The 16,479-nt window shown below is 45.1% G+C and overlaps 1 protein-coding gene across 1 annotated transcript in view; it reads right to left on the bottom strand.

Annotated features, from left to right (window-relative positions):
* Positions 1–16,479, bottom strand: part of RCOR1 (REST corepressor 1) — an 89,861-nt gene that overhangs the window by 23,197 nt on the left and 50,185 nt on the right. Inside the window, exon 4 of the mRNA XM_056345961.1 lies at positions 1,992–2,044. Within this exon, the coding sequence (XP_056201936.1) occupies positions 1,992–2,044 (53 nt within the window). The remainder of the gene's footprint in view (positions 1–1,991; positions 2,045–16,479) is intronic.

The raw sequence follows: 16,479 nt of genomic DNA, 5'->3' as shown, positions 1-16,479 counted from the left end.
AGTCTCCAAAGGTAGGTTTTGGGCAGGGGCACAGACAGAAGAACAGGAAATCTCTGTACAATGACTGTCAGTCAAGCCACCTGCACAGACGTCCAGAGACCAGCTGTCAGGGGGATGCACACACGGGAAAGGGCTGCCACGGCCAGCAAAGCCCAGAGACTGTGGCCAAATGCTAAAGCGAGCTCTGACTGGCTTCCAGGGAGCCCATATCAGCTTGTCCGCAATTATCCAGCCAACAGCAACTCTGATGATACCTGCTGAAGAGAGAGTGTCCCTTGGTGACACAACAAATCATCCTCATTTGAAAGCCTTGACACTTGGTCCCTATAATATAAAATGAATACATGCCTTCCACAGCAATACGAGATAGAGGCTCTCCAGTTATTTCCTAGAAGTGCCTAGCATAGCCCTCTAGGAAATCCCAAAGGACCCGGGAAACTTATTTAACTCTAGAGTATTACACAAGAGTGCTAGGGAAAGAATAAGGAAGTTTTTAGAAGGAGGGACATTTTTTTGCAAGTGCTCAGCCACTTTACATCCAGGTGTGGCAAGTCCCATAACTTCTACTTCTCCACACAAGAGGAGAGGAGAAAAATTGGGAGAAAGACTTCAAGGAATGAGTGGAAGGTCTGAATTTCCAATGTTAAAATGAATGCAAGTCTCTGTGAGTCAAATTTAAGTTTATCAAAACACAAGAATTCAGTCGTGTTTTTTTTAAATGACAAGCTCCACTTTGATCAGTCTTTTGGATCAGTCTACACTCTCCAAACGCTTCTCCACCAAAATAATGAAGCCCATTTTCATTAACCTGAAACCACCTCTTTTGGCAAATATTACCCAGAATATTCAATACTAGGATATACTCATCTCACCTGAAGTAAGCTACCATCCTTATTTTCATTTAAGTCCACAGCCCTTTTGTTCTTTTGTGTTCCTTTTATTGCTGTTTTCTGGTCTTAGAAACTATAATTAATTAAGTCTGATCATTCCTGGTTTTGCTAGAAATTTTGCTGGCTATCTCACTTTCAATGTTCTTGTTCTGCAAGAAGTCTTTTTGAGCACGAGTGTCAACCACTGAAAGTCTGACTCAAAGATGACAGCAGTCATTCAAACAGAAACCCTTACCCATCCAAATCAGGCATTTGCCTGAACAGTTTCATGAACTTTCAAGTTTTCATAAAATCCCTTTGTAGAGACAGTACGTAATTTGCCAATACAGTAAGTCATGAGATTCCCCACCCTCCCTTTCCGGGCATAATTCAGCAAAATTCAGAAAAGCTTCCTAGGCACAGGTCTACTCATTTCCCTAGATGAGTGTTGAAATTGATGTTAATTAACACATGGAAGATTAGTTCACAGTCCTAGACCACGCAGAGGAAAGGAGAGGTCTGCTCAGACCAAGATTTCCACCCCTAGGCTAAAGGCACTGTCTAGCTTCAAGGACAGCTGGTGAAGTCATCCACTGCTACTGCACCAACATCTTGAGGTGCTCAGCTATGAAATGCAAAATGATTTGCAGCTCAGTTTGAAGGTAAATAACCATGGTTATTCGTTTGCCTCAGAAAAGCATATGATGGTTCAATAGCTCATTAATAACTGCCAAGACATCCATGAAGCAGAGATGGAGCAGTCAGCTGGAAACTGCAATGTAATCAGGCAGCTGTCCAAAGACAAACCGCTCTTTTTGACATTGTTTAGGGGTTCTGAAAATGTTCAAGAGACAGTCACCATAGGAAGCATAATGCTCATGGCCAAATTCTGTTCGAAATTACAATGGTTTCATTTTTCTTCTTTTGACTCAATGTAAAACTAGGGCTGAACTCCATATCCCCAGAGCACAGGCTACTCTTAACAGTCAGTTTGAGGAGAAGAAGGAGAGGAGAAAACACAGCTGAAGGGAAGAAGCAGCCCTAGGCAGTCTACTTTAAGTCATGTTTTAATACCTGCTGAAAAAAGTTTTAAAATAAAGGAAGTATTCAAAGGGTTGTTACCTGCTCCATATTGTATCCATGCTTCTCTTTAGCAATGGCAATATATTCATCCACTGAAAAACAAAAAGAAGGCATAAGAGCATTTCATACAGTAATCTCATCTCTTCTTCCCTTCCCCTTTCCAGTCTAAAACCCAGTCCTGCAGCTCTGACTTCAATCATGGTCATTGCATCCTCCACAGAGAACTCTCATTAATAACTGCTGTTTCCAACAATTTGGGAAAGGAAGGAAACAGAAGAAAAACAGTCACCAAACTACTACATATTTTCCTTAACAAGCCTAAATGGTGCATGATGGCCAATCCAGTTCCAGTACTTCTGAAACATAGTATATAATATTTCAGGACTTGTTCACCAAAACTATAGACATGACTGTCTCAGCTACTTTTTGTTGGTTTTGTGGGTTTTTTTTTGCTTTTGTGCTTTGTTTTTTTTTAAAAAAAAAAATCCCCCAAAGCAGTTTTTTTGTTAAGAACAAAAATCCCCAGACACAATCCACACCTTCCAATGCTGCCAGACTCCTAGTGTTTGCACAACCACTGCAGAGATCTTGGCAAATTTTTCAGCCCTTATGCCTCAGCAATTTTCATCTTGGACCAAACCCCACCTCCATATATTATTAGACCCCCACAAGCTTTTAACCTTTATAATGTGAGGATGCCCTAAGGAGCTATATTTTGTACAGATGGGATTAAAACCCTGAGTGACTGAGCTTACATTGTATCTAACAGCACCCATTTGAGAGGGCTAGATCAAAATCAGTACCAGCGGTGGTGTTCTAAGTCTGTGCCCTTGTGTTTGGTCATTATTAAATGCACCATAATGATAATATCAACCTTAAAAAAAAAAAAAAAAAAAGAAGAAAAAAAAAACCCAAGCAAAAAGGTGAGACTCCTGCTTCACCTAATGGAGTGGAAGATGCTGGAAGCATTGTTTGTCTGTAGGATCACCAAAGCGCTAGTACCCTGAAAGACTTAGAACTGGGGTACACGCAGCCAGAATTCTCGTTCCTCTGCACTGCTTGCTGCCCTGGTAGAGAATCCTATGACCAGGATTAGAGGGGCCCTGTCTCCAGCCAGGTGGAGGAGAGGGCTAACCAGGTTTATTGGTCTGTGTGGGTCCGATGGCCCGGCACGTCAGACCCACAGGAGTATAAAGCTCTAGCAGATACAGGAACACAGTGTACTCTAATACCTTCAAGCTACGAAGGGGCAGAACCCATTACTGTTACTGGAATGACAGGAGGATCTCTCAACAGCTAACCGTATTGGAGGGTGAAATAAGCTTGACTGGGAATAAGTGGCAAAAACATCCCAGTTGACTGGCCCAGAGGCTTCATGTATCCTTGGCACTGACTATCTTAGGAGAGGGTATTTCAAGGATCCAAAAGGGTTATCAGTGGGCTTTCGGTATAGCTGCCTTGAAACAAGAGTACATTAAGCTGCTGTCTACTTTGCTCAGCCTTTCAGAAGACCTTTCTGTGGTGGGGTTACTGAAAGCAGAAGAACAGCAGGTGCCAACTGCTACCACTGCGGTACGCTGGTGGCAATACCGCACTCCCTGATTGCCATCCAGAAACCGATTCACTGACTAGAGAGCCGAGCAGTGATCAGCAGGACCCACTCACCCTTTTATAGCTCTATATGGCCAGTTCACAAGTCTAACGCAGAATGGAGACTAACAGTGACCTATTGTGGTGTGAATGAAATCACCCCACTGCTGAGTGCTGCCGTACCAGATACGCTAGGACTTCAATGTGAACTAAAATCACAGGCAGCCAAGTGGTATGCCACCACTGATATGGCAAATGTGGTTTTCTCAGTCCCTTTACCAGCAGAGTACAGGTCACAGTTTGCTTTCACTTGGAGGAGCATCCAATACACCTGAAATCAACTGCCACAGGGGTGGGAACGTAGCCCTACCATCTGCCATGGACTGATCCAGGCTGCACTGGGAAAGGGTGAAGCTCCAGAACACCTGCAATACGTTGATGACACCATCGCATGGGACAACACAGCACAAGTAGTATTTGAGAAAGGGGAAAAATAATCCAAATCCTTCTGCTTTATGGCAAAACCAGCTTTCAAAGTCAAGTCCTATCACTGCACAGGAGATCCAGGTTTTGGGAATATAATGGCAAGACGGACATTCTGAAATCCCAGTGGATGCGATCAAAGCGTTGGGGCTTTTTGGAGAATGCACATTCCAACCTACAGTATGATTATAAGCCCTCTATCACATGACCCAAAAGAAGAATGATTTTAAATGTGGCCCTGAACAACAACAAGCCTTTGAACAAATCAAACAGGAGCTAGTTCAGGCAGTAGGCCTTGGGCCAGTTTGGACTGGGCAAGATGTAAAGAACTTGCTCTACACCGCTGCTGGGGAGAATGGCCCTACCCGGACCCTCTGGCAGAAAGCACCAGGGGAGACTCAATGTTGACCCTGGGCTTTTGGAGTTGGGGATATAGAAGATTGGAGGCCCACTGTAATCCAACTGAAAGAGAAATATCGGTAGCCTATGAAGGGGTTCAAGCTGCTTCAGAAGTGACCGGTACTGAAGCACAACTCCTTCTGGTGTCCCAGTTGCCAGTGCTGGATATTTGAAAGGAGGGGCTTCCTCCGCACATCACGCAACTGATGCTCACAGAGTAAGCGGGTGGCACTGATCACACAACGAGCTCATACAGGAAATCCCATTCATTCAGGAATCTTGGAAGTGGTTATGGACTAGCAAGAAGGTAAAGATTTCAGAACATCACCAGACGAAGAGGTGACATGCTGAAGAAGCCCCATTGTATGATGAACTATCAGAACATGAGAAGCAATATGCCTTGTTTAGTGATTGCTCCTGCCCTATTGTACGAAAGCATCAGAGGTGGAAGGTGGCTGTATGGAGTCTTCTACAACAAGGCACAGAAACTGTTGAAGCAGAAGGTGAATCGAGTCAGTTTGCAGAGGTGAAAACTATCCAGCTGACTTTAGATGTTGCTGAATGAGAAACATGGCCGATACTTTACCTCTATACTGACTTATGGATGGTGGCAAATGCCCCGTGCGGTGGCTGCAGCAGCAGAAGCAGAGCAATTGGCAATACAGAGGTAAACCCATTTGGGCTGCCGCATTATGGCAAGATACCACTGCCCAAGCGCAGAACTTGGTTGTAGAAGTACATCATGTAGATGCTCACACCCCCAAGAGTTGGGCCACTGAAGAACACCTAAACAACCAGCAGACGGATTAAGCAGCCAAGATTGAAGTGGCTCAGGTAGATTTGGACTGGCAACATAAAGGTGAATTATTTATAGCTCAGTGGGTTCATGACACTTCGGGCCATCAAGGAAGAGATACAACATATAGATGGGCCCAGGATCAACAGGTAGACTTAACTATGGACACTATTGCACAGGTGATCCATCAATGTGAAACGTGCACTGCAATTAAGCAAGCCAAGCTGTTATAGTCTCTTTAGTATGGAGGACAATGACTAAAATATAAATATGGGGAGGTTTGGCAGATTAACTATATTATACTCCCACAGACTCACCAAGGCAAGCACTATGTGCTTACAATGGTGGAAGCAACTACTGGATGGCTAGAAACATATCCTATGCCCCTTGCCACTGCCCAAAACACCATCCTGGGCCTTGAAAGACAAGTCTTGTGGTGACATGGCATGCCAAGAAAGAATTGAATCAGACAACAGAACTCATTTCCAAAACAACCTCATAGACGCCTGTGCCAAAGAGCATTGAGTAGGTATATTATACCCCCTATCATGCACCAGGCTCTGGGAAAATGGAATGATGTAACAGACTGTTAGAAGACTACACTGAAAGCAATCGGTGGCAGAACTTAAGTGTTGGGATACACAAAGGCCACTTGCTTAGTCAACACCAGAGGATCTGCCAGCCAAGCTGTCCCTGCCCAATCAAGGCTTTTACATACTGCAGAAGGCGATAAAGTTCCTGTAGTGCACCTTAAAAATATGCTTAGGAAAACAGTCTAGGTCATTCCTGCCTCAGGCAAAAGCAAACCCATTCACAGAACTGCTTTTGCTCAAGAACCTGGAAGTACTTAGCGGATAATGCGTAAGGATGGATTAAGTTCAAAGTCTGCCTCAAGGGGATCTGATTTTGGGCAAAAACAGCCAATGAATTGAATTGTGCGATATTGTTACATGATATTCTATATTGTCACTTCTATATGCCTTTTATATATATATACACACCACTTGCAGCTCTCATCTCTACCGCTTCAGAGCTGAAGATCTGAACCAGACTCCTTTTCAATTACCACACCAATACAGAATGACTCTGGTGAAAACAGATCAGCACAGGTTAACAGAATCAGAACTGGATTCAAAACGCAACAGTCCAACACCTTGTACCATCATCTTCCCAGGCCTGAAAGACCGTTATAACAGATGGAGCCCAATGCCCCATTCATTTAGTCCATAAGAGACATTAGAGGGATGGTCCATAGACTAAGGGAATGGTATCTGTTTATTTATGTTAGAAGACAGGAAAGGTGGCGCTTGATGTATCAGAAAACATAGCATGATGTAAATGATATGGAATAAGGGGTGGATACTGATCTGGTTGCAGTTGGGATAGAGTTAATTTTCTTCTTAGTAGCTGCTACAAGGCTGTGGTTTGGATTTGGTGCAAGAACAATGCTGATAACACACTGATGGTTTTAGTTGCTGCTAGGTAGTGTTTATACTAAGTCAAGGACTTTCCAGTTTCTCAGGCCTTGCCAGCAAGAAGGCTGGAGGGGCACAAGAAATTGGGAGGGGATACAGCCAGGACAGCTGACCAGAACTAGACAAAGAGGTGTTCCATACCACAGGATGTCATGTTTGGGATAAAAACTGGTGGGGGTTGGCCGAGGCCTGCTGATCCCTGTTTGAGGACTGGCTGGGCATCAGTCAGCAGCTGGTGAGCAATTGTTCTGTGCATCACTTGTTTTCTTTTCTCCCTTTCCTTTGGATTTCATTCTGCTCCCCTTCTACCTGCTTTTCATTATAGTTGCTATTATTGGTTTGGGGTTTACTTTATTTCAATTATTAAATTGTTCTTATCTCAACCCTCGAGTTTTACATTCCTCTCTGATTCTCCTCCCCATCCCTCTGGGTGAAGGGGGGAGTGAGCGAGTGGCTGCGTGGTGCTTAAGTTACTGGCTGGGGTTAAGCCGCAACAGCAGAGAAGGCAACTGCCTCCTCCCCACGCAGCATCCCTTCCCTCCACTTGCCAAACAGGAGAGGCAGGGAACATCAACAGGACATGGGCAAGAAGAGTGACTTCAGGTGCTTCCAGAGTTTATAACCACACCACAATCAAAGTCTGCCAGGAAATCTTAAGTGCAGCATTTCCCTGTAGCTGAGCTAGATGGTCTTGGCTTCCTTAGGACAGGTATTGCACATGCAGTGTTATATATTTTGTCTAAGGGGGAGGGAAAGGAGTTGAAGTCTCTGAAGTCCAAGGCTGAATTAAGCTCTTGAATGCTAAGTACTGCTGCATTAACTAGCTCGCTTTTGCTGTGGAAAGATCTACAGTTCCCAATTTCAGGTCAGCATCTTATCCTTTAATATATACAGAGAAGAGATGAGGTCGTTCTCCTTTCCAGCATATTGCCTTTCTTACGCCAGATGTTACAAGCAATGAAAATATACTTCCTCCCCCTTGGTCCCCACTCCTCAAAAAAAAATCATTACAGCATTTTCTCCTAACTGAGCAAGAACATTAGCGAGGTCCCCACATATCAATATCAACAGGATTTCTCTTGAAACAAGTCAATACACCACACAGCCAAACGGTAGGCTATGAGTGATCAGACACCATGAAAAGAGGCAGAATGCTTTTCTTGCCACAGTGGAACCCAACACCTCAGTGTTACACCTCATTGTTACAGTGAAGGAAAAGAAAAGAAAGAAAAAGGCAATAAGGCAGTAAACCAACCATGAGCACACAGCAGTGCTCCTTCTGTACACTAAAAGAGTGTTTGTGGATGAAGTAAGGACAAGGAGTACAAACATCATACTCGACTCTTGGCTTGTTCCCTGCCTGGTTACTGACAATCTAGCCCATTCTGCTTGTCATTTCTTGGCTAATTGTGGGCTCGCTCACTCTGATGCTTGCACCATCTGAGAGGCATGACAGTCCCTTGAGCAATTCTTCCGATTGCTCTTTACCACCCCGCTCCATATGAAGTAAACAAGAAAGAGAGCGGCACCAGCTGAGTCACAGGATCCCTTTAGTCTCCCATACCAGCACAGCCCAGAATTGCCACAAGCTTAACGTTTCACTTACTGTACCAGATAAATAAGCATCTTCCACTTTTACCATCCCCATGCACCTCTAGCAAGCCCAGGGCAGCGGGCACGTGAAATTCTGCTCCACTGCACTTCAGTGGCATTCAGTCACGGTCAGCATGTAACCCAGCAATCTGTTTAGACATCAGAGTTCAGAGCCAGAGGAGCCTGGGGCAGACCCCGGCTTACACCAAAGAGACAGTTTGCCAGCACAGCTCTTAGCTGCTTTCCAGAAAAGAACAAGCAAGAGCAGCTAAGCAATCCCATCCCATTTCCCCCAGCATAAACTACGCCACCTCACACTCCTCCTACCAGCATAACTTTTCCCTAAAACAGGGCAGACAAAAAAGCATCCTCCCTCCCATCCAACTCATTTCTCTATGCTGGAAAGATATTTTGGCACAGACCAGGCCAAAAAGACAAAGATACTTGAATAGAGACCGTCGTGTGACACAGGAGATGCATTGCTCCTGTGAAGGAAGGCTCTTGTTGCTACTAGAAACCAGATGGGGGGAAGGACAGAAAAAGAGAATCATAAATCTGTATTTCTTTACCTGTTTGGTTACACTTCTCTTACATACATTTTAGCCGTGTGGGGTGAGCAGGACCCTCCTGTCCAGCCCACAGCCAAAATGGAATGAGCACTGGCCCAAAGAGCCCCTTCCTACAGCCAGTCACGCTCCGGAAGGCAGAAGTAGCACAAAAGATGGGGATGCAAAGGGGACAGAGCCCCACATACACACTGTAACCAACAAAGATGAGCACAGAGCATTCAGCTGCCAAAAAACACCTCTCCCTAATGGAAGAAGTGAGGTCTACAATGATATGATGAAAGGACACCGGGTGTAGCACTAACACAACTGAAGATACAGGGGAAATGGAAGGGAGCAGAAAAGGAAGTAGGGAAAGATGCTTTCCCCCGCCATCTAAAGAGGAGAATTTCTGAACAAAATGGTGCCATCAACCCCCTGAATTATGCGGTCTTGTTTCCAGCAGTCTCTCTCATACACCCCTTTATTCTGCTCACTATCTTCCTGCAAGAATTCCTCATGAAGGCAAAAGAAAGGGGACCCTCCTGGCTGACAGAGGGAAGGAGAGATGAGCAAACAACTGCATTGCTGATTTTCAGTCCCGCATCCTAGAACAGTGAATTCAGAGATGTAAAACAGGAGCATTAATTTCAGAGGAGTAAGAGAACACTGAAAAGAGAAATGCCTGAAAACAATTACTCCCCTCCTCACCATTTGATGAGATTAAACGATCTGTCCGAGGGGGAAAAAATTCTCCTTAATGACCCACTACCCAAATTGCTCCTTAATGACCCCACAGGCACCGCATTGTTTAGTGGACTCAGTGACCCCAAGGAGGGTTTGCAGCAGAAACAAGTGTGCTAAAGCCTATAGAAAGCAACAGGAATGCAGAGGTAGAGCTGTTGCTGCAACCTCAGTTCACCCCTATTACTGGGGTACTGCAGGAGCTCTGAACACTTTGCATATTACGTGATGCAATACCCCGACAGAACAGGGTGAAATGAGGACAAAAGCAGCAGCCTTCACAGCCTCAGTAATGTGCTTCATGGGGTTTGATCAATGCTGGAACCTGTGAGGAATTCTGGATGTTGCTGTACATATCTCCCCCTCCTCTCCATCCTTCTCGAGGACGGAAAACAGTCAAGACCCTGAACAAATCAATATTATATAAAGAAAATAAGGAGCACGGATTAGACACATACATGTGAAATTCTTCCAAATTTCAAAAACACAATTATGACGGTAGACAAACAACTAAGCACAGTTTTTGCCTTGGCTATAAAAACGAGCAGCTGCATTGCCGTCCCCCCGACCCTCAGAGCACTCGTGGAACAACCCTGCCACCTCGTGGTCGCAGCACAGGAGAGGACACTGCCCACAGCACAAGAGTTTGGACAAGTCTTCGCTGAAACCAGCTGCAACAGTAGGGGGGAGAGCAGGCAGAGATCCAATTGAGGTGGCTTGACCACTTCTTCTGGGCAGAATCACTCCAAAGGAAATAAACCCTGCCTATTTAAAGGGTATTCTGCCTTGGAAAAGCTATTATTGGCAAGATGCGATGTGTACCACAGGCAGGAGAGGAGCAGAGAGCCAGAGCACTGCCGTGGTTTGTGCCCTATGCTGCACCCGCCTGGACAGGCATAAGCCTCCTTTAACACTGCTTCTAGGAACAGAGAGCACGAGTTATACAGACACAAAGGCTACTTAAAAATCACTTCATGCAGCTGAGGACATAAGAGGATTTAGGCCTCAAGTCCACCGCACCTGCAGCAGGTGAGGTAAAAGTCTAGATGCAACTGCAAGGAACACCAACCGTATCTGGAGACGCTTACTTGAATAGGAGCAAGAGAAAATACCCTGCAGTAGGGCAGGGTACCCTGCCTGAGTCGCTGGACTCCACAGTTTCTCAACTTCCCATCCGCTCACCTCCCTGTAGCTCATATTTTACTTGTATATCATCTCTTGTACTCATACCAAAGACCACAGGCTGCCATTGCATCAGAAGTCTCCTCTGGCAGCAGGGCTAGCTTAAGCACCCCCAGCCTCCAGCCACCTCTTCCCACCTGGGAACACAAATATCTGCCTGGACACCCAGGGAACCAGACTGGGAAACTGCCCTGCCTAAAAACAACCAACCCCCTCTCCTGCTGCATGCATGGGCCCTCTCACCCAAGCAGTAAGCGGTGGTCCCTGCTATTGCCAGCCCCCACTGGCTGCTCCCTTCTCTTGCAGTAGCTCCGGAGCTGCTCAAGGCCCTGAACAGCTGACCACCACCAAAGCAGCACGCTATTCACATAACCGTTTACACTTTCTATATGTTGTATACAATATAAAAATCACTTTGCTGGGAGGTTACACAAGCTTGAGAAGAGACGAGCCCTCCTAGTTCCAGCGAGGGATGAGACTAGCTCAGCCAAAAGTGCAACTCGTTCCTTGCCCTGGCACAGCACAGTGGCAGGGATGAACAGGCAGGCAGGAACAGGCACGGCCACGTAAACCAGCACTGGTGAGGGAAGAGTTACTCACAGAGTAACACCTGGAGACTGCACCCTCAGAGAGCACAGAACAAAGAATAAAATGGAGTACCCTATTGCTGGGAGATTTATCCCTTCAGAAGCCCCATACACCTTCCTTTCTCCCACCACAGCAACCAGATCCCACCCAGGTAGGGCACACTATGCAACTAGCAAAGAAACACCACATTTCTTCACCCCACCTTTCATTATTAGTTTAAATATTGCTTTTTGCATGGCCTGCATCTAAGGGCAAGTCCAAAGTTGAAACTCCACTATTAAAAGACCTGAGTCATCTGCCTTTAGATTTCGCTATACCAGCAAGAAGACTGTACTGCAGACACAGGTGTACTGACAAATCTAGCACAGTTTTTCTAGCTTGCCAGAACTATTTTAAACTGTTTATCAGGAAAGGCCTTTTGCTAGTAGGCACATGTTACTTCTAAAGCTTTTACTAACGTTTACTAGCATATGTTCATTTCTGAAGTTGCACCCTCAGCTGACACTATCACATCAAGAAAATGTTCAATACACCATGTATATGTGTGGGGCGGTGTACTGATGAGGATTACCATAAGGAAAGCCAGCTGGCTGATTCGTTCTTGCTCTCTGCTGCTGCTCTTCAGAAAAGCCATGTGGACGGCCATTTGCAAGGACATCCATGGAGGACCCTCTGGGAAGAAAGACTGCTTCTTATACATCCAGCACATTTAACCTCCAGCTAAAAATTTACTCCACCATAGCACTGAATGCCACTTTAATGGAGGGACGGCACAGGTTTCAGTGTCTACAGAGCCCTGGGTATCAAGAGCTCAGATGTCTCCATACGTGCCACAGAAAAGGATGAGGGACATCTGGCAGGACAGCAGCAAAGAGCAAACACTACCTCTGGGACCTAGCACAATATAGGCAGAGCCACATCAGATCACCCAGTGATGTAATAATGTCTGTGACCATCCAGGATCTGAGAATGTCTATTATTCAGCAGTGCAAACCCGATCCTAAATCGGATACAGGCACTGGACTGTATTAAATGTAATTAGCCAGAGCACTTGATATTGGGTTTGGAGCCCACATAAGAACATAAAACCAGCACACATTATCTTCCGGCAGGGAGGTAATACTCACTCCCACATATGACCTTCCAAGACAGAGACAGGAAGTTATAGATAGGATAAAAGCACAGAGCACGCGCCTGAACAACAAAGTGGGTTTATAGCAGAACAGCTCTTTATATTATTCAGCACAGTGCTCTCAATTCAGTCCGAGAAGCCCTAAAGCCAGATTTATTCTGCTGTCAAACCATGGCTTGAGTTAACTCTACTGCGAGGTTATAGCCTTGGATTATATACTTCAACTACAGACAGCAACATGCCCAAAGAATGCAAGTAGCAACATTATCAATACAGTGGTGAAAAGGGTTATAATGTTTTTAAAAACTATTTGATCAGAATGTTCAGTGCAGGAGATGGCATCTTGGATTAGAAGAAACCTCCACCGTGCAGATTTTCTTACAAAAGTCATTTTTTGCACTCCTTGGGAACACCTGATCCAATGCATCCTTTCCAGAAGTCAAATTCACTAATTAAAAATAAATAATAAACACAGTCTGACACACACTGATGACAGAGTCAGTATGGGAGACCACAACTTCAGACCACTAGCAGTCTGATAGAAGGCTGCAGTATTCTACCTAGGAACATTCTCAGCTTTTATCCACATCATACTATATATGCTGAACTTCTTGGTCTGCAAAACAGTCGGTGCAGACTACCATGAAGCCTGGCCAAGCAACCTGCTGTCAGCCAGCTTCAAAACCCAGCAAGGAATATCCAGACTCAAAACCCTCTGAAGAGGGTGAAGCCTTCCACAGGGTCCATCTTCCACCCTCCAAAAGATTTTAAAAGCTCCTGTTTAAAACCAGAACTGTGATATTCCCTGTTTAGTAGGACTGCAAACTAATAAAAGCACTGTAGCAGAGCCAGGCTTCCCGAACAGCACAGGGAACTCCACTTCCCCATGACACAGGGTCTTTGTGCAGCATGAGGGCACACACGAGGGGTGTGTTGGAGCAGAATAGCCATCAGGTTAAATTACAGCTCATTATTATTGTTACCAATAACAAAGCTTATGACAAGAGAGTAGAAGCCATGCTGACCCCCTTTATAACAAATACAAAAGCAAAAGAAACGATCAATTTGTCCCCTAGCTACCTCCTTGAAGGATGTCACTTGGGCAGAAAGGAAGCATGGGGCAAGCCAGCAGGCAGTGAGAAGACGACAAGTCAGAGTCACACAGAGGAGCTGCCCTCAGCAGATGTGCCGAAAGCCGAGAGCCACTCTGAGGGGAGAGAGCCTCCAGCTGTAACTGCCCACATCCAACTCCTCGGCAGCTGGAACAGGAGAACCCTGCGATTCTGCAAGTGGCCAGGTCACAAAACCACCATTTACTATTTCAGTTACTTTTTTGCAGTCAGCCCCCTTACTTCCAAACCTAACTCTACAAGTAAAATAGTCTCAGGTGGCCTCTGCACTCAGGAACAAGTTGAATGAAATTTGCTTTCAACAAATTTAGATGAAGAATGATAGGAACTAAGCAAAAGCATCTTGAAGTTAGAGGGAAGCTATTCCTTCAGTTGTATTTTCTCAAGTATTGCCGAGATGCTTTTGTCCCTTCTGTATTTACAGTCAAAAACCTGTTTTCAGCTGTTCGGGGCTGGCCCCTTCTGAGAAGGTATGGGCCTTTCCACAACTCCACTCATTGCACTACTGCACCTGGCTGCTAAGAATGAAAAAATTAGGCCTCAAACTTGCTTTGACAGACTCAGTTTTCTTGACTTTCAGATCAGCAGAATGTGAGCAGGTCAGCAGGAAGCAGAACAACAGAGACTAACTTCCAATGCACAGAGTGCACAACCTAAAGAGAACAGCTTCTCTCGAGAGCCATTGTGGCTCTGCCCCACAGCTGTCTGCCCCATCCCTCTCCTGGAAGTTCCCATTCCTGCTTCCCGCAAGAACAGTTCTGCTTGATAAGCAGCTGCTTAATCACTTAATAAGGCAGGCCATGAACTAAGGCAACATAAATAAGTGCCTACTACAGGTTAAGGTGCAGTGGTTCATGAAAATCCTGGTACCTTACCCCACACAACATGAGCAGCTGGGCAACGAACAGAGGTTTAGGTGAAGAGCCCTTTCTCCACCAGAGATCAAAAGCTACCTAACACACAAACTCACACAGATTGCCCTGCTGTAGGCAGGCCAGCCTTTGGGAAACCCTTAACACTCAGTACACCCGTTCTTGCACCTGGTTTTGGTTTCAGACCTGCAGGAAGTAAAAGAGGCACAAACAAATGTTTTTGACCCTTCCAAGAAATCCATGCAGAAAGACAGCAAGCTTACACAGCCAGATATTGGACGACATAATCTTTATATCAGCCTCGAAACCAATGCTTTAGTGCTATGCTGACAGATATTAAGGTATCAAAAAAACCACAAAATAAGTCAACTTAGAAAAAAATAATCAAATTACAGATTCACACAGCACATGCTGAAACATGGATTACATACAGGCCCTCAGTCCTCAAGGCCGAGCCCAAGACTGAGCAGAAAAGCCTACGATAAAACAGTGTCACTAACTAGATCTTGGAGTACCAGTGCTAGGTGGTCATGGCTTTTAGCTAGGATTTAGAAGCCCCATCCTTAATAAGTTATTATGTATCACTACTAATCGTTGCAGTGCTAGAAGATTCACTACTACCCTACCATAATACAAACCTGCATAAGAAGCATGATCAGGAAGGTAATTTAACACCGAGTGCAAAATTAAGATCATAGGAAAAATAACTAGTGGGAGTGGTTCCTAGTTAGAGCAAATAATGCTACAGCAAACCCATTATGCTAAGGGAAGCCCTGTCACATGTCCTTGAGAAAGCCTTGCTGTTCTGCCTCCTGCACTAGCACCTCTGTAGAGGTTACACTCAGCAGCATATGAACTCATCACAGCAAGCTGTTACGGCCATGACCTCCTCAAGCATTCCCCACTGGAGGACATAATCACACAAGAGCTCCTCCCTGCCTGGGCACAGCTCCCATCACATCACTCTAAACATGCACTCGGTGCATTTGCTGACTAACTTTGCTCCAAGGAAAAATAAATTTTTACAAGTTAGCTTCCAGTTCCCTGATCCTTCTTATTTTTCCCTCATGGCTACAGTAAGAGACCAGGGGGAAAAAACGACCTATTCCTCTGAAATGCTCCAAGCCTGCTGTTCCCACCAAGACCAGCAAGACTGGAGTGCACCCAGCCCATCCCAGGACTGGGTCCAAGCAGTGTGAAGTAGCTACAGCTTGCTAGTTCTCGTTATACTGGTCCTACAACTCATGCAGCACCTATCGGGCTGGCCAAGACTGCTCCCAAATGTATTTTAGATCAAGGCTCGCTGCCAGGGTAACTCTTAACACAGCTATCATCACTTCATTACATCCACGTCATCTTGTCGCTAAACTTCTGTTAGGAAAAAAAAGCTTCTTCCTAGAGCCAGCACTAGGTCACTCCCAACAGCAGCAACAGTAGTGGCAGCCAGCATTTTCAAACTGGGTCATCTCCACACGTTCAGAGAAGGCCTGTTTCACATTGCAGTAAAAAGGAGGAACAAACAGGTGGCAGGAGAGAACAAGGCACATGAAGAAACTGGTGACTGCCCCCCCTCCCAGCACAGCAGCAAAAATACTTCCAAGGTAACAGCTACCTTAGATAAGACATCTTCCTGAATGCTCTCCAACATATTCTCTCCTTCATGTTTGTTTGTGGGGTTTAGGGGTTTGTTTTGGTTGCGGGTTTTTGGGGTTTTGGTTTGTTGTTTTGTTTTTTTGGGTTTGTTTGTTGGTTGTTTTTTTTTTTTTGGGGGGGGGGTGGTGGTGGTGTGTTAATGTCAGAAAAAAAACCCAAAAAATCAAAACATAATCCACTGTACCTTGAGTGAAATCCAATCCAAACACACCCCCTAATCCCTTCTAACTAAATTGCTTTCCTGGCTCCAATACAAACCACTGCTACGAAAGAGTTAAAAATCTCAATTTAAATATGCATCCAGGATCCAGAAATATCAACCTGCAGCAATAATGATGAAAGAGC

This window comes from Falco biarmicus, chromosome 7, assembly GCF_023638135.1.
Source record: "Falco biarmicus isolate bFalBia1 chromosome 7, bFalBia1.pri, whole genome shotgun sequence".
NCBI lineage: Eukaryota > Metazoa > Chordata > Aves > Falconiformes > Falconidae > Falco > Falco biarmicus.
Note: the sequence above shows the minus strand (reverse complement) of the source record. Positions and strands in the feature narration are given on the sequence as shown.